This window comes from Suncus etruscus, chromosome 6 (genome assembly GCF_024139225.1).
Source record: "Suncus etruscus isolate mSunEtr1 chromosome 6, mSunEtr1.pri.cur, whole genome shotgun sequence".
NCBI classification, from domain to species: Eukaryota; Metazoa; Chordata; class Mammalia; order Eulipotyphla; family Soricidae; genus Suncus; species Suncus etruscus.
In genome coordinates, this window is record NC_064853.1 from 27,871,453 (window position 1) to 27,890,598 (window position 19,146).

The window sequence follows — 19,146 nt, forward strand, 5'->3', positions numbered from 1 at the left end:
TCAGGAGAGTCTGCATTTTAACAAGCTCCCAGATGATGCTGAGAGTGCTGGGTGGAGACTGCACATTTAGGAGCAAGGAACTAGGGCAATGACTTTTTCTTTTTTTTTTTTTTTTTAGCTTTTTGGGCAATGACTTTTGAGGACTGAAATGACTTTGAGGTAAAGGGCTAAGTTGCAAAACAGAATTTTACTCTTTTTATTTGTTGGCTTAATGATAAAAATATCGGGGAAATTTGAAGATGCTATAGGAAAAAAAACGTTTGAATGAACATATTCAAAAATCGGGGAAGCTCAAATCCATTCTACACACTTTCATTTATTGTCTGGACAGATAAAGTACAAATAATTCAAACACAACAAGATTATGAAAAAAAAAACATTTACAATACTTTCCCTCAGAAATCATCTAAACTAGCAAGATTAACATGGAGTCATTCATTATAACTAAAGTATACAACTGCCTGGTCCTAATATTTTTTTTCCTTTTTTTTTCCCCCAAGAGTGAACACATTATAGAGAAGAGATTTTGTCATGCCTTTCCCACTAATGCTTAGCAAATGCATCAAAACTTTGCCAGCAAACTACGTTCATTCATAGCAGGTGATGTAAAAAGGTTTCCCTGAATGTTGAACGAGTGTTCTCTGAACTGAAATCTGTTTTTGTTTTTGTTTTTCAAAACTGAAAAGAGGAAAAAAACCAGAAAAAAAATTTAAAGGAGGAGTTTATGATGCAGCCTTGGTTTTCGCTGTCTACCACTACGACTACTACTACAGAGTTTGTCTCTTCAGTGTGAAAACAACAGTTCTGTCTACATGCACTTAGTGGGTTCAGCATGGGAAAAAATGCACAAAATAAGCACAAGTTATAAATAACCATAACGTTTTATTACCATTAAGACTAAACTTGTATTGAAAAGATTTTATATAACAAGACAAGAAAAGCAATAGCAAATTTAACTATCAACTAGATTATGCATAGCGAGTAACTGTTTCTATTACCCAGGGAAGAGCGTGAACCCTTGTATTTTTTTGTTTTTTGTTTTAAATATATAACCATACAAAGCACAAACATACTAAAATGATCAGTGCACTGGACGTGGGAGAATGCTCCCTCAGTCATTTTGTTCCCTTAGCTCTGTATTTTTCCCCAATCTGAATTACATTAAAATAATGACCCAGTTGTTTTTATTTTTCTACTGTGCAGTAAGAAAAAATATTCACAACAAACATGACAATATATCAAACAATAGTTCTACACAAGTTACCTTGATACCTTTTTAACTGTCACTTAAATATCATAAGAAAACATTTTAAGACATATACAAACAAAACTAGGCAAGTGTTACAACTTATAATAAATTAACCCAAAGAAAAAATAACTTTATATATATATTTATATTGTATATACACATACACACACAACATAATGACACAATAATATGCTTCTTCCCATAGTTTAAGTAAACAAATAAGTAGTCTAGCCAATCTAGCTATATTTGATCTCGGCCATAGGCATCATCACATCTGCAATTAAATAAATAAGTGTTTCAAGCAACATAAACAGTGTTTCAAATGTACCAACACAGCCCAATTCTATCAGCATGGGCTACAAAGTGATTTTTGAAAATTCCTTAATGAATTTAAAGCAAATGTATCTTTTGTTTTCCTCTCCTAAACACATTACATTTAACTATGATACTAAGATATGTAAATAATTTCATAGCACCTACTGCTCAAACTAAGGAAGTTTTAGATCAAAAGGAAAATTAATCTTTTTAATTTTTGTTCTGCTGACATCCCATACTGATGACTTAAAGAAAAACTGTCTTTCAACTCATCTCCTTGCTTTTGGGTTTTGACTGTGGGGAACTGTGGTACCCTGGGTAGAACGAACACTCCTTTCCCCTAGTAATTAATAATTGTTTTTATTATTATTACATGCTATGAAAAGATATGAAGATCATCTGTTTATAGCCCATCCTTCAAAAAACAGTCTACGAATCCAGTTTAAAACACACATCTTGATCTCTAAAAAGTTACCAGTGCAGTATGAACGTGACAAAGTTGTCAATTTCCCCTAAATTAGCCAGTCAAAATATTTTTTTCTCAAATCCAGATTCTCTTGTAAAAATTCTTTATATTTTATAAAAATAGATTTTTCTTGAAACCCATTTTCAGCAAAGAGACCACCTCTTTGGCAACAATGTTAATGTTATTAAATTGTTAATGTCATCAGGTATCCCCCTGGCCCCCATCCCCTAACAGAAGACTTTTTAGTTCACATGATATAAAAGAAAAAAGGAAAAATAAAAAAATTTGCAAAAGTTTTTTATTTTTGCAATTTTTATTATTCCTCTTTAATTTGTGTGGGTTTTTTTTGTTTTTTTGTTTTTTACCAATCTGATTGGATCAACATTTTGACAAAAAAGAAAAATCTTTTTTTCTTTCTTTGAATCCCATTACATTGTAAAAATTGTTTAATTTTTTTTAATTTTTTTTTGTTTTTTGTTTTTCTTCTTCAAATGAGCGAATGGTCATCTTAAAAAGACCCACCTTCAAGGAAGGTAGTAAAGTTAGCTGGCTGGGTAAAAATCCCTGCACATTGCTATCTATGTATATTATATTCAACAACGACAGCTATGAAAGAACATTCAATGCATCAAAGGTATTTTTTTTGTATTTTTTTCTTTTTTTCTAAGCATTATAAAATCCTTTCCTGGTACACTTCAGGATAATCCAATGTTTTAATACTTAGGCAACACTGGCTTATAAAGTCCATGGTTGAATATAAGCCTTGAAAAGTTTGTTTCTCTCTCGTGGGTGCGTGTGTGTGCGTGTGTGTTTTGTTCATATATATTTATATATATTTTTTAGTAAGTAAGGATGGGAAATTCAGGACTTGTGGGCTTTGTTGGTTTTAAAGGAAACTTGCAACACTCGGTCTCCCAGGCGGTACCCGTTGAGGCTGGCGATGGCCATGGCCGCCTCATCATAGTTGGTCATGGTGACGAAACCAAATCCCTTGCACTTGTTGGTGTTGAAGTCGCGGATGACCTTGACATTGTTCACTGCACCGAAGGGGCCGAAGAGCTGCCAGAGGACACTCTCATCAGAATCAGGGGATAGGTTGTAGACAAAGATGCACCAGCCTGTTCCTGTGTGACCAGGTATGTTCATTCCCACAAGGCTTGTCATGCCGTCAATGGTGATTGGGGAGAACCTAGGAGGACAAGCAGAAGGGGGGACTGGTCCAGACATCAGTCTGACCATGGATGACACACAGATGCACAGACACAGACATGGGGCAGAGGGCTGAATGAGTGTTTGCAGGAGTCTTCAGGGTTTAAAAACCAAAATGCAAAAACTAATGTCTCTGGCATTTCTTCTGATAGGATTAGCTCAACTGGCATGTGGCACACATATGCCAAGAGAAGAGTTAAGAAAAGGGACCACAAAGAACTCCCAGAGCAAGACTTTATTCTATAGTTTAGGACTGTTGTTTTCATAGGGTATTCCACCCTAACCCCATAAAAGACTGTGAGCTAGCTCTTCATGGAAGAGCTATTATTTCTCTATTCACACTTGACATTATTATTCAGTGGAGCACATATGAAAATCTCACAACATAGGCACATAGAAAGCACGCAATATGTATTTATTGATTGAATACGTGCATAACATTGGTACATGTCAATGCTTGGGAAATTTGATTTTTTAAGGCAGATTAGGAGATGGCATTAGAAGTGCTCAAGTCTACCATCTTTGTAGTCCCTTGGCTTATAGTCTTCAAGATCTCGATATTACTGAGAATGGAGATATGTGAGAATGAACATACATGTCTTTTAATCAGAGGGTGGTTCATATATCACTCAGCATGTATTCAAAAGAATTCCCAAAATCTCACACAATAATAATAAAGGTCAATGGTGGAGAAGAAAAGTGCCTACCACAGAGGCAGGCTGGAGTTGGTAGGGACACTGGTGACAATGGTGAAGGCTATTGGAAGCCAGTAAAGAGATTGGTGTTGGAATATTGTATACCTGAATCTCAACAGAAAGTATATTTATAACTTTGTAATTCATGGTAATTAAATAGAAAATGCTTCAATCCTTGATGCTATGCTATCTGGAATTCATTTCTAAGTGTCACAGAAATAATATTTTAAGTGGTTTGTGCATTTCTATAGTTTGAATCACTGCACATTAGAAAGGCAGAAAACTGTTATTTGCTTAAATACGACTACTTTTGTATTAGGTTTCTAAAACCTTAGTTTTCATGTAATCTTGAAAAGAAAACCAACTATTCAGATTCTACACATGTCTGGTAAAATATATCCAAGTCTGATTCATGATGAATGCATCAGGTGATAAACTAGATTATTAGTACTTATAAAAGAACAGTATTTGTTAGCAATTGTTTCATATCAAACTTATATAGGACCATTTTTACTTATCATTATTTTATTTTTCACTTGGTTGGTGGTCTGTCTGTCTATCTATCTATCTATCTATCTATCATCATCATCATCATCATCTATCTAATTTTCTGAAGGTGAACTAAGAGGAGAGGAAGCAAAAATTGGAGTAACGTATGATTTAAGATTGTCTAAAAATATATAGCCACTACTAGAAATTTAAAAGTCCAATGAAAGAATAGTTTTCCAGCTAAATAGATAATAAAATGACTGCTATAGGTAGGTGAAACTTGATTCCAGAGACATTACTTTTGGTATTATTGAGTTAAGTTTTTCTGATATCTTAAAAGCAAAAACAAGATAAAGCCCAAACCAACATGGAATGGGTTCCTAGAAGGGCAAATCAATGCCTAATTATTATTTGCATTATTTCTGAAATTTATCTTCTTAATTTATTTTTACTTTCATAATTTAATCCTTTTCAGCTTCTTTATATGCAGACAACCATATTCAGGGCCAGCAAAGAGTCATCAACTCTTGTTAGTAACAGCTACCTAAAGCACACTGGTTCTGGATTCAGTTCTCAGCTTAACAGGAAAGGAGTTGCTTGTGCCAAGAAGTTGTGATAATCTGGGCAGGGAACTAGAAGTGGCAGCATGCATACTGCATTTATATCTTTCTGAACCCACATATATAAGCATTCAGTTCTACCTCACTGAAGTCAGAGAGGAGCAAAGAGATGAGACCACGCTGACAAAGATGATGGAAAGTTATAGAAAACTGGTAATCAATGTATTAGATACATGATGATAATTTCCAGTTACCCTCATTGGAGGCCTGGAGAAAGCTTTCAGAGGCTGATGCTCTCAAAGTGAAGTTTGAAATCTAATTCCTTCCTCCACTGTGTGCCAGTTTCCAGGGCTGGGGCACTTACCAGGCTTGGCAAAGTGGTGAAAGAAGTGCCTCATATAGGGAGCAGGATGTGCACGATTATAGACCATGTCTCTTTCCCTTGACTGTAGGAGGGGGAATTACAGTGTGCAGCTCTACTGAGCAGGATGATGAAGATACCATGTCCCCAACAGCTCAGTGGAGCTTACCAGAAGCACATATGGGAATCTCTTGGACACAGTGACACAAGGCACTTAACTTGCTGAGATTGTTTTCTGAGTAGGTCTGGAATTACCCTTATAATGGCAATAGAGCCTTGAAAGCTTATACTCTATTTGAACTTCCAACCCCACAAAAGGGTTCCATATGAAAGAAACATCAGTTTAAAACATACATACAAATATAATCAAGGAAGGATTTATAATAACTGTTAAAACCTGTAACAAAAGAAACCCCTGGTTGAGGTGCACACAGATACACTTCATTCTAAGACTACGCCTTGAAAAGCACTCTGAGGTGGGGCATGAATCAGGTCATCCATGCATTTATTCATGATTTGGCCAGGGCTGATAGTCCAAAATCAAATTTTCCACTGACCATCATAAGATTGTCAACCATGATTAGCAAAATGTTCTAATTTTGATTTGCTGGAATATGCCCTCTTAACTGAATCTTGGCATTGCTAATGCAAAGCAGTGCTGTGCAAGTTTGCAAAATCAGCTGGCAAAGAGTTGGAGTCTTCCCCCTGAGGGGAGCATTTCAGGACTAGATTATCAAGAGCTTGGTAGCTGCGGCACCTGAACCATAGGAGAAGCCCACCTGCAAATGAAAGAAAAAAGTGAAACACACAAACACACTTTGTGTGCCCTAAAAGAAACAAAACCAACTGAGGTCCAAAATTAAAATTAAGAATTTGACATGCTGGTGGAAGAAAAAAGAAGAATTTAAAAAAAAGTAAAGTTAGTGAATTAAAAAAAAATTCTAGCCCCAGTCTGTGCCAACACGGACATCTGGCAATCTGTGGAGTTTTAATTACCTCTTTACGCCATAGGCCATATTAAGCAAATTGTCCAGCCTGCAAAGAGAAGGAGGGTCTCTGGGTTAATGCCTCACAGATGGCAAGATCGCTCAATGGAACTATTAATAAGAATGTTCCATTTTCAAAGAAGAAAAGCTCAACAACTTTCCCCAGTGCTTAAAGTCTATCTGCTGGTAGTTGCCCCCTTTTTTGCCTCCAACTACAAGTAATTCAAGTTCAGGTCAATGCTAGAGTTGAAAGTCAGTATCTAATGAATCTTTTCTTTCAAGGTCTGAAGCAATACCATTTCCACCACATCTCAGAAAATTTATGTGAATTTCAGTTTTTGTTTTCTGGGTCAGTCTGAAGGTACTTGAAGGATCACTCCTGGCAATGATAAGGGACCACAGGATGCTGGAATTCAAACCTCGGCTCCAGCATGCAAAGCATGAACTGTCCTTTGAACTATTTTCATAGCTCTGGATTTGTACCTTACATTATCTGTGAAGTTGTTAAAAAGGAGAGGTTTCTTACATGATCATTTTTAAAATTATAATTATACTTTTGAAAGTCTCTGGTTCCAGAGATTAATACTATGAATGCATGTATATGTGTGCACCCCAATATAAGAATAAATCTTCCTTTGCAATCTAGCTAAAATTAGGTAAATATTACTATACAGGAGTAATACAACACAGGAGACAGGGGTGAGGAGAGTACTGGGGGTTAAGATTAAAAAAATTATCTTAATATTTACAACCTGAAAGCAACTCCCAGGAAAAAGCCATTATGTTACAATCTCTCTTATGTTCACTACTTTACTTGGGGACAAACTATTCACACCATGGGGCAGTAGTAACCATAGTTTCCGCCATTAGAAGCCTGCTGGAAAGGCTTTTTATATAAATACTGCATGTGCTCTCACACAAAATAAAAATTAGATGACTTGGACTCTTGTTGAAATCATTAACCATTTCAAATTCAGGGGCACAGAAGGACACTAAAAGGGTGTTTTTTCTCCTTATTGTGGTATGACAGAAGGTCTTTCTGTCTTCCTATGTGATGTTTGAAAAGGAGAAAAACCCTTTCATTAAATGGAAATTGGGACATGTGTGGAAGATGATTGTTTAGAATTATTATAGGTAGGGTAAGAATATTCTTGTCTTTTTCACAATAGAGGCCAGTCAAGGCTGGACTAATTTTAAGGAGAGAAATCTGCATTTCAGATGTCTCCTTGGAGAAGAGAATGCCCTGTTGCACCTGAAGTTTCTGGAGTACTGGGTACCAGAAGGAAACACTAACAAGGCTTGCACAAAATCATCCTCCCTATGTCTTCAGAGTCTGCTGACTTAATAAATGGAGTCAAATTAACATAAAAGAGAGTAACCAGTGATAGGGGTGGGGTATATGCTTGGTATGTACAAAGTTTGGTTCCAGGCACCACATAACCCTCCACCCCCAAAGCCATAGCTGTAGTAGTCCTGATGGTCCCGAACACTGCTGGGGAGGTCCCTACCCACTAAAAAAAACACACACAAAAAATTTAAAAACCAACCCAAAGAGTTACCTATGGAAGAAAGAAGAAGACAGCCCAAATCACTCCTTTTGGTAAGACTCAGCCCTTGTTCTACTTGACTTTATTAGGAGACACTGAATTAGCCTTAATTTTAAGCTACTGTGTTATCTGTGATTTAACTTTTGCTGAAACAAGCCATTTGTTTGGTTAGATGCAGAAATTTTGTTTCAAACAAAGAATCTGAAGTTTAACCACACAGTCATCATGGTAGTTGAAAATGGGGTTGGGGAGAACATCTGGTCCAAGCAGCTGGTTTACTAAGCATGGAAACTGCCATTCGGGGAGAGTTTTTCACAGTGATTCCTGGAGGTGGAGGTTCTTATCCTTGGCCATCCTTCAGGGATATGGAGTTTCCTGGCCCTAGCCCAGCTCTGTACCTGTGCAGTGGGGCCACTTTCCCTATGGTCTTGCCTACCTGAACCTTTGAGCCTGGTGGTGAAGTGGGCCGGGGTAACGCCGGTTGGGGGATTGGTAGAGCTGGGAGAGCAGGGCCTGGCTGGACTTCTGGCTGGGGTTGTTGGCAAACTTCACAGTAATAGGTTCCGTAGCACCACTAGGCTTCTGGCCATTCAGCCCTTTGATGGCTTCTTCAGCCTCAATCCTCTTATCAAAGCGGATGAATCCCACTCCCCTGGAAACTCCTGGAGAAAGATAAAGAAGCTTCATGAAGAATGACTAAACCAAGCTGGCATGTGTCTTTGGAAAAAGATAGGTTGGGTCTCATGGACATTCTCTGGGGAGTCAACCCATCTGTGGGGTTGTTTCTCACTCATTCAAACACATTCTCTTTTGTTTGCCATCATGGCTTGGGAGAGATGACTTCCATCTAGAGAATTAGGCATCTGTGGAGGTATCTGTCCCTTCTACCCTTGACTTTTGCCACACCTGCTTTCTACCACTGCCTACCCACAGTTCAGTTGCTGGTCATCTAGGTTCAATCTATATCTAGCAACTAACTGATCTACTTGAAGAACAAATTTTGACCATCTCACATTCTTTAAAAACATCTATACTTTTTGTGGACCTTTGCAACTTCTTATCTTATATGCAGTACCTGTTCCTCATTGCATCTTCTCTGAAAAAGGAGAGAGACACAAAACCCCACAAAAGCCCTTCCATGGCCCCACTGAAGTTAAATGAAGTCCAGACTTAGCATGGCATCTACTGTCCCTGGTAATATAACTCCAGTTGCCCTACTGAGCCTCAAGTCAGTCTTGCCAAACTGCCAGGTATTAATTTGAACAGGGAAAATAATTTTTTGAATGGAAAAAAATTAATTTTCAAGGGAAAATATATCCCTTGAATTTAGCCCTCATAATATGCCCTATACACCTAGATGCTTTTTATCTTGTCAGGGAAGAAGCATTCTCCCCAAGTTTTATTCAAAAATCATCTCCTCAATGGCACCTTCCCAGCAGGCAAAGTGTGCCTTTTCTTGTCTTCTCATGATACACTGGACAGCTCCTGCAAGGAACTCATCACATTAGAATCCTGAAAGGGTGGGTATTGTGTATCCTTCATCCCTAGATCCCAGGGTCTTTCTGTGTAGTCTGTGGGAGAGCTGGCAGTGAGGGTTTGTGGTGTGAGTCAAATGATAAACACATGCTAACCTGCTTTTAAAGGGTGTTTGAAATTGGAATCAATTTGGGAGTAGGTGAAAATATTTTTCATTAAAAATGCAACTGGGTCTTCTTTACATTTCTTACTAAGAGGTCATGATTGCCCTTTCTCATTGCAAACAACATACAGCAATACCAGATTCTGATAACTACCCTCCAGAACGAAATCAGATTTCCTATTCTGGACCTTTGTTTTATCATGTGTGAATGAAGCTGTTTGAGGTTCTCTAACTCTACATTGCTACGCTGAACCTAGAGCTAGACGCATTGGTTCTTTTCACTTACAAAAGAATGCTATTTGGTTAGGTTGGAGCTGATTTTGAAGGTCACACAGTCCCACTATAAACCTGATGCCTGACTCTTCTTTACAGCCTTGCCAAATAGTTTAGCGCTGCTGGAACAGTTCCCATGATGCAGATCTCCTGCTTCCCAAGATGGCCCATTTTACATTTGAGGATTTGACTGCTAAGAAGTCTTTCTCGGAAGACAAAAATCTGCCTATGTTTGATCCATAACCTCTTCCTTAAGTAAATATTAACACTCTGTTCCTCAGGGATACAGGACACTGACTGGTGACACTGAGCCCTAAGGAAAGAAAGGACAAAGAAACACTTAACCTGTGACTTGATCAACCAGGATTCGCGAGGTGATGATACGGCCATATTGTGAGAAAAGCTGCTCCAGTTCCTTCTGGGTCATGGTTTTGGGAAGGCCGCTAACGTAGAGGTTAGCATCCCTGATTGAGGCAGAGCTTGGACGGGCATATGAGACCTAGGAAAAGGCAAGAGGAGCTGCATCCATTACAGGCAATCACCCTCAAGGAGAGACTGAGCCAACAACCAAGGTGATGCACCCATCTATCCTGACTCAGGGTGTCTGTTCAATCACTCAGTAGCTCAGAGTTTTAGCTACTCCTGTAATAATAACAAGAACCAGGAGAACAGCAATAGAGGAACACAAAAGGGAGTTAACAATAACTTAAAACAAATGCACAGACAAGGGTCTCTAAGTGGAGAACAAAACAGTTACTGTATGGCAGCTGTTAAATGCAGAACTACCCACGCATGGAGTTCTGAAGATTTACCTCCTGGATGTGGGTGTACAGATGATTTACTGTATCCAACACATAATAATTTTTGAATAAACCAAAAAAAAGCCCCTCATGAAATTCTCTCTGCACATTTCTTTCCTTGCCACCCTCCCATCCACACCCCTTTCCTGAACACAGAGAAGAGATAAAAATCTCTGCAAGATTTTTTTAAACATCCCATCCTTTGTGCTGTTCAATCTGTTCCCACAAGGTCTGCTCTCACTGAATGACAAAGAGTGGTGAGATGGGGCTGAATGAACATCTGCCTGTGGAACAAACTGAATATGTGACCTTGTCACAACATCTGCAAGAACCAGTTGCCCTCAAACTTGGAGATAGAGCAGATAAAAGCACAATAAACAAGACCAGGACAAAGGAGATAGAAACAAGAGAGGAGATAAAAGCATGGGAGAGAAAAGTGAGCCTCACTGATGGCTATAAGTTTGACTTGATAAATTTGTCCTCTCAGCTCTCTAAAATGCTCCCTTCTCCCCCCCCAAAAAGCTAACACAGAAGTGTAAACAGATCTGAAATTCCATCTGCAAGAAGCCAAATCTGTAGCAGTACACATAAGCAAAGCAAACCCCAGCAATCATTAATTTTAGACTTTCATTTACTTATTTATTTATTTTTTAAAGAAAACAACATCAGACATTTGAAATATAATTTACAGCTAGTCTAACAAAAGCACTTTCCTGCTAAAGCTATTTCTGGGGTGGTTATGGCTCAGAATAGATGATGAAAACAGTTATTTCAGGGCACATCTGACAGCATTGGACAGGAAGGGACCTATATGCCTCCGTATTTTCCAGCCAGGAGTTTTATTTAATCTATATTACTGATTCATAAAACCCGGAAAATCAAAGGGCGGGAATGGTGGGTGTGTAGGGTGGGTGTGTAGGCAACACAGAAATGCATGTATGCAAAAGAAACTTATGCTAAATAGGTCTTTTTCATTAAGAGCCAAACCTCCAGCAGTAAAGTGGACCTTGAATGTAGGAATGGGCCTAGACAAGAAATTGTCAATGTGCAACTCCCCTTACTCAAAGCCCTCTCTTCTTCCCGTTTTTTGCTTTTGTTTTGGGGCTATACCTGGAGTACTCAGGGATTGATCACTCCCAGAACTCGGCTCAGCAATCACTCCTGGTGGTGCTCAGGATGCTGGGGATCGAACTTGGGTCAACTGTTTGCAAAGCAAGTGCTTTCTGTCCTGCCTCCTATCCCTTTTTGAGACAGGGATGCCAGGACCCTTTATGGATATTTAAAATAGGTGCTGAATCAACATAGAGAATGGTGTGAGTGACTAATTTGCCTCCAGTCATTGGAGTAAAGAAAACTGCAGCATTTTCACCTTCTCTAGAAAGTCCTGGGCAGCCTCTGTAGGCTCCTGACAAGATTGACAGGAAAGGATTCCTTCTTTTAGTCAGGATAACATCACTGTGACGTTAATCCATAAAACACTCTCTGACCAATGCTCTTTAAGGAACAAAGTCCCAAGACTAGAATCTAGGAGAAATATGCTTGGTGCATGAAAGGGTAACAGAGTGAAGAAAAATAAAAATATCACAGTGACATGTCTAAGGTTATGAGGCTTACCCTTGTCTTATCCATGACAAGGCTTTGGATTCCTCAAAACACACCTTTCTACCTCTGTGCTTTTGCTCATGGTGAGAGCCTCCCACTTATTTCTCCAGGTCCAAATCTTACTCCCCTTCAAGGATTAGTTCAAATACTATATCTTTGTTAGACAGATTTTCCAAATCTCACTTCCTTCTTAAGAACCTCTCCAAACTTCAGTGCACTCAAAAGGCACCTTTTTCCACCTGCTCTCCATTCAATATTCTGAACTCTCTGATATCATGAACTATGTGTGTATTTAACTCAACTTGGCTCTAGCACAGAGCCTGGTACTTGAAAGATGCACAACATCTACTAAAAGGATAGACAAACACAGGTCCTAATAAATAAATGGCATTCATGAGCTTGCTTCAATATCTGTGGTAGGAAGGAATGGAAGAAGTTTGCTCTAAAATTAGATATCACTTAGAGATTCTCAGCAAGAATTTCATGAGTATCCACTATGACTCAGGCACAGTATACTGTGGGTAAAGAACAAAATTGTGCTTAGGTTCTTAATCTAAAGACTCTCCAAGTCCAAAGAGGACAATGATAAAATGAGAAGGTACACAGGAGAGACAAATGTTATCATGATGCCACATTATGTGTGTTCTTCCAGTGTGATGAAGAAGTGCAACTAGACACAGCTTAGGACTCTTGTTCCTAGCTCCAAAGATTAATGGAGCCAGGAAGGAGATAGAATTTAGGTGGAAAAACTGGTGGAATGACAGGTGGTATTAAAGTATGTGGTGGAATCAGGATATGATGTCTGATGATGGCCTTCTGTTCTTAGAACAGAGATAATAAAGGTCAAGATTAAGTACCTGCTTGGCACCCCATAAATACACAAAAGAAGCAATGCTCTCAATTCCATTTGTTTGGGCAACCAGAGCAGGGATAGACCTGCTGGGGGAAAAGGAGCTGTAATGAAAAGTCAATGATTCAACCACAATAATCTTCCCCAAATATGTCTTTGATAACTACAGAAACAGACCTCAAGTCACAGAGCAGCAATAGCTCCCAATAAAATGTACCTTGATATTCTCCACCAAGCCTCTCAGCCAAGCCTAATCCCTGATTAATTTTTTTCTTCTTTTGGAAGCGTAAATCTACTGCTCTTTTAGTTTCCTCACCAGGAAACTTGTTGAAGTGTGGGTAAAAATTACAGAAAAAGTTTCCATCTTCAATATTAAATGCTCATCCTAGTGTATAGACTTTCCAACTTTCTTAATGCATTAATTAAAACCTAATTGAGTTCCTGGCTGCAGGTACCTGGACCTTTATTATTATGAGATTTATCTTTAAAATGTCCAACTTTCAGCTTCTGCATAGAGCCAGGAGTAACTGGTTTTCTAATCCTGCTGAGCCAGTAGTCTATGGCTGAGGTATTTAACTTAGGATGCAGTTAGAGAACCTGGTGCCTCAGACCATCAGGATCCTGCTTCACCAAGAATTTCTGTAAGACAAGACTGGCATTTTAAGGCAGTAATCTTACACTGAAGATCATAAAGAGCTTGGTGTGGCCCCCACTCCTTCATCTCTGGGTAAAGATGGCTCAGAGGCAGATGACCATTAAACAGTGCCTCACAGGGGATCTAGACAGTCCTGAGACTTGAAGTTCCTCTAAACCTTTTCCCTGCCAACGCCTGTGGGAAGCATAGCACCACAACCAGGAGCCAGGGATCCCTGAATGGGACTTCTCTTAACATGCACTAGCTGTATGACTCTGAGCAAGTAATGTGACCTTGATAAGTCAGTTTCTTTTTTTGGGGAGCTCCTAAATTGTGCTCAGGAGAATTCCCCCCACCCCATAATTCTATATCAACTTTGCTCTGCAGTGTTGAGGATTATCTGGGTCACCAAGCAGTCACAGGAACCTTCACAGGTGTAATTGGTAATCCTTAGGTCACCATGTAATTAAGGTGTCAGTTCTGGGTGTTCCCTAAGAGCTACACCATCTCCCAACCCCAAGTCTCAATTTCTTTACCAACAGAAAGGAGTTAAAAGTTCTTCCTGATAGGTCATTGTAGAGTTGAAATAATGACACTTAGATCTAATAGATACTTAGTGAATATTATATTATGAGACTGTAGTCTTTAGAGGGACAGCCTGGAGATCAAGACCCTATTGAATAAATAATTCTACCAAAAAACTCTAGATATTACCAGGATATCAGAAAGACACTATCCTCTGCTCAGTAAGGTCTTATCACTACTTACCCTTGTCAAAAATGACTTCACAATGCTACTTTCAGTGATTCCTTTGTCTTTTGTAGTGCTGGGAACTGGACCCAGGGCTTCACACATGCAAGGCTAAGTGTTCTGTCCCTTGCCTCTCAGTCTTTATCAAAGCAGTGGCCCAGACATGACCATTCATCACAAACAGGGCAGCTGAATCAGAGTTGGGTGGAGGTTGTCCATTCCCTCACCCTTAGGTGCCCTTATCTGTTAACAGTTGGGGGTTGGCTTGACTGGGGTTTGGAATGGTGAAAAACCTTAGCTTCTCAAATCATCTAGCAATACTTTGAATCTTAAGTGATACAAAATTGCATAGAAAATGAAAAAAACTTGGAAGACACAATATGGAATTATGATAGATCAGAAGAGGGACAATGAGAGAAAAGGAGAAGGAATTTTTTCTGAATGGAGCTCCTTTATAATATGAGAGTTCATTCATTCCTCCTTCCTGAAAACCTACTGTGTGCAAGGCCTATGCTCAGAGTGCCTCTCTTTCAAGGACCCAGGGTCTGGAGAGTGAAGTAATCCAAAAATGGGGAGCAAATCCTTCTCACAGAAGGATCTCAACTACTTTCTGAGTTTCCATTTGGAAAGAACCCTAGAAAAAGAGAGCAAGATTATCATCTTCTCTCAATATATGTAGAAAAATAATACAGCCTACTTCTCAAGGACAGTTCTAAAATTTTAAGAGAGAAATACTGTAATAAGAACACAGACAGAAGAGAACACTGAAGGTGGGAGATGAGAGATAAAAGGAGTGTGGCACTATGACAATGATAGTTGGAAATGATCACTCTGAACAAGAACTGGGTGCTGAAAAAGAGCAAGTGATATGCATATACCCTGTCAGTAATTAATTGAAAAACTCAGTGTCTAAAAGGAAAAGGGGTAGAGGAGAGGAGAAAGAGAAGAAAAATGTCTGCCACAGAGATAGGGAGGGGAGGTCATTGGTGACAGGAAATGTACACTGGTGAAGTGTGTTGTACATTGTATGACTTAACATTATGAACAACTTTGTAATTGTGTATCTCATGGTGATTCAACTAAATAATTCACTTATTAAAATGGAGGAAGGGAGAGATGGAAAGAGGAGTAGGAATGAAGAAGGTACAGTTTAGAAACTTTTCCCATGCTTTCACCCTATTTTCTCTAGAGGAAGTGGAATGACCATACTGAATAGGGTCCATTTAATAGAAGAAATGGGCCACTAAACCCCTGGCTCCACCTGCTTCCTTCCTTCTGAGAATCCAAAGCAGTGGAAACAAGCCTATTCCAGGCTGTGAGTTCCATGGGAGCTCATATTGGGGAGAGTATAGAGTCTAGGGAAGAGTGTTTCCTCTGTCCATCTGCCCAATGTGGGGCTCCATGTTAGGAAGCCTAATGTGGCTACAGACTCCATCTAGGTATATAATACACAAAGCAACCTTAGAGCTCTTTGTGCCTTTCTCTTTCAGTTTAGAGCTTGGATTTGAAAGAAAGCACTGCTATTGGCTGGGCCCTTTGAAATTAACTGATGTTTTCATGAGCTAGGCATTCTATTCACAAACTGCCATTTCTAGAACACAATTTAAATGAACAAAGTATGTGTGTGTGTGTGTGTGTGTGTGTGTGTGTGACTAGTAATTCTAGCAGAAAGCATTATCCTTGAAAGGCACTTCAAAGAAATTTGTATTTAGAAGTAGCCTCAAAGGTTTAGAGGAGGCTCCAAAACAGCTGGTCACCTACCAAACATATTAGGTACCTACCTCAAGAGGCAATCCTGAATATTGAAAAGTGCTTCTGTCTTCTGAATCTAAACCCATAATTTCCATCCTTCTGTTTATTTGAAGGGAGAGAAACTGGACCACATACAATAGTCCTTAAGGCTTTCTCCTAACACTGTGCTCAGGGATCACTCCTTATAGTGCTCATAGACCCTAAGTGATACTGGAGATTCAAACAGGGTTTCTGCAAGCAAGTACCTCATCCCTTGTACCATCTCTTCATTTTTTTTGTTTTTGGGTCACACCCAGAAGTGCTCAGGGATTAGTCCTGACTTTGTGCCCAGAAATCTCTCCTGGCAGGCTCGGGGGACCATATGGGATGCCAGGGATCAAACCTGGGGTTGTCCTGGGTCGTCTGCATGCAAGGCAAATATCCTAATGCTGTGCTATCATTCTGGCTCCTCTTCCTCATTTATATCTTTCTATTTATATTCTATCTCTTTACACAATGAAGACTCTCATTGGCCTTCATCTCATTACTATGTGTTAATTAGAGTCACAGGTAACTGTTTTGAGACATGTCACTCTAAGAATTTCTTAGTTTAGTATCAAGGTTACATTAACTGAAATTGAGAACTTACTTTGGAATGGAAAAGAGGCAGAGATTTAGAGAAAGGTATATATGTTTGGAAAATATGAATTTAAATTCTGATTACTGGACTATGCGTCTGCTCAAGGTGGGAAAACATGTTTTCTGTGTGTGAGGCCCTAAATTCAATCCTTGAAACCAGATGCCCACCACTTTTAGGTGTGGCTCTGATGGCCTCTGTGCACTACTAAGTCCCCATTAAGAAAAATAATCTTCAGTAGTAAAATGTATAATACTGTGGTAAGTACCTTACAGGGGTCTCAAACTCAATTTACCTGGGGCCACAGGAGGCAAAGTCGGGGTGATCCTTGAGTGCAAAGTCAGTAGTAAGCCTTGAACATTGGGGAGTGTGACCCAAACAACTAAAACAAAACAAAAGAAAAAAAGATTCCTCTAGGGCAGGGCCACAAAATGTTGTACGAAGGGCCATTTGCAGCCCGTGGGCTGCGAGTTTGAGACCCCTGATTATAAGCTACATTGCTTGAATAATATAGAAGCTATTTAATAGTAATTTGTGGGCTAAAAATTAATGTGTCATTCTGAGACACAAGACTGCATACATTAAGTGCCCATAAATAGTATTTGATATGATTGTTATGTGACCATGCTTTCTGTTAGATACTGGGCTACAGAGATGACTATAAAAGCTCTTGACACATAGGTCTATTAGGCAAGCAGAGGGAGAAACAGAGATGATCATTTCAGATTAACAGGTTCAGAACTTTCCCCAATCTGTCCTCACACCCTCTTCTCTGAGTAAGTACAATCCCCCCAGAGTATTAAGATTCCTGAGGAATAGTCATCCCAAAGAGATCAGGGGATTGGCATCAGGGAAATGACTCCAGAGCTGCTAAGGAGCAAAGCCTCCCAGAATCAGGAAGGGAAGATGCCAGCTGGTTTCTGCAAATAGTGTCTGTTAGTCTGAGCAATTGTAAGGACTAGTTTACTGCCATATCTGTGGCACAAGCAGAACAAGTGTCCACTTCCAAGATCCTATTCCTGATACTTCATCCATCTAACACCTGCCACATGCTGTGCCTTCATCAAGGCAGACCTGATGATAACATTTATAATGAATTCTGATGGTGCCAATCTTCACTGCTCAAAATCATTCATGATTCTCAGCACCTATGTTCAAATCCTTGACTGACATGAGCATTCAAGGACCTTGGGATTAGGTTCAGCTAAATTCCTCCCACCCCACATTTAGTTTTACAAATATGCACAAAAAATTCTTCTGTATTAGTTCATCATTACAGCACCATGAAACCCCACCTATTCTTCTAGGCCTGACTTGAATGCTGCCTCCTCCTTGAGGCCCAGACACAAACTCTACAGATTTCCATGGCAGCATCTATCACACTTGAGCCATCTGTGCTAAGCCTCATTTGCCTCAATAGTCTGAGCATTCTGAGGGTCTCTCAAGATTTTCTTTGACATCTGGCTTTTAAGCCATAGGCAGGGCAGAATCTCAGTACATGTTATGTGACTGAAATGACATATGGAGCAGACTGCATGCAATAACTTTTGGTTCCTTTCAGAAGCTGGAGATAGAGCCTGAAGGTACCAGACATTGAAGAGTTTCTGAGACTATGGTAAGAGTGTGGGCACATACTAGGCTGAGTATTTATCTTTATTTAAAAATGGTATAGTAGGGCCCGGAGAGATAGCACAGCGGCGTTTGCCTTGCAAACAGCCGATCCAGGACCAAAGGTGGTTGGTTCGAATCCCGGTGTCCCATATGGTCCCCCGTGCCTGCCAGGAGCTATTTCTGAGCAGACAGCCAGGAGTAACCCCTGAGCACCGCCGGGTGTGACCCAAAAACCACAAAAAAAAAATGGTATAGTAATAGATTCAAATACCTCATAACTCCTATAAAATTCCCATCAAATGATCAAAAGGCTTAAGAGAATCTTGCTTTCTGTCCAGTGGTTCCAGAAGGACTGATCTTAGATTCTAGGCTTCAGATTGTCTCTTCACTGAACTCAGGCTAGCTCCCAACTCTAGCTTTAGGATCGATTGTGAGATTAGAGTTGCTATGGTCCCCTGGAAGCTGTTTCATACTTTCTACTACACAGAGTATTTTATAGTTGCTGCTGGGGGTTAGTATGACTCAGTCTTTACCTTTCTATACATCTTGGTGGCATGTAGCTAGAGAAAAGTCTTCCCCTTACTTCTATAATTTTGACCTTAGAGGTAACCCTCGTCAGCAGCAGCAACCTTTGAGGGAGAATTTCTTGAGTACACCCTGCAGACCTGTAAGTAAGATATTATTAGTCACATTTTCCAGGTGATAAACTCTAGCTTGATGAGGTCGAGAACTTGTCCAATGT

The 19,146-nt window shown here is 39.5% G+C and overlaps 1 protein-coding gene across 8 annotated transcripts in view; it reads right to left on the bottom strand.

The window, feature by feature from the left end:
• Positions 1-296: 296 nt before the first annotated feature.
• ELAVL4 (ELAV like RNA binding protein 4) overlaps positions 297-19,146 on the bottom strand; it is a 99,298-nt gene continuing 80,448 nt past the window's right edge. For 7 of the 8 annotated variants that reach the window (XM_049774865.1, XM_049774870.1, XM_049774868.1 and 4 more), the window contains exons 4-7: positions 10,135-10,288; positions 8,314-8,539; positions 6,341-6,379; positions 297-3,261 (exon numbers count right to left, since the gene is read on the bottom strand). In XM_049774865.1, the coding sequence (XP_049630822.1) occupies positions 2,892-3,261; positions 6,341-6,379; positions 8,314-8,539; positions 10,135-10,288 (789 nt within the window). In that variant the 3' untranslated portion in view covers positions 297-2,891. The remainder of the gene's footprint in view (positions 3,262-6,340; positions 6,380-8,313; positions 8,540-10,134; positions 10,289-19,146) is intronic. The other variant, XM_049774864.1, reaches the window with a different exon arrangement.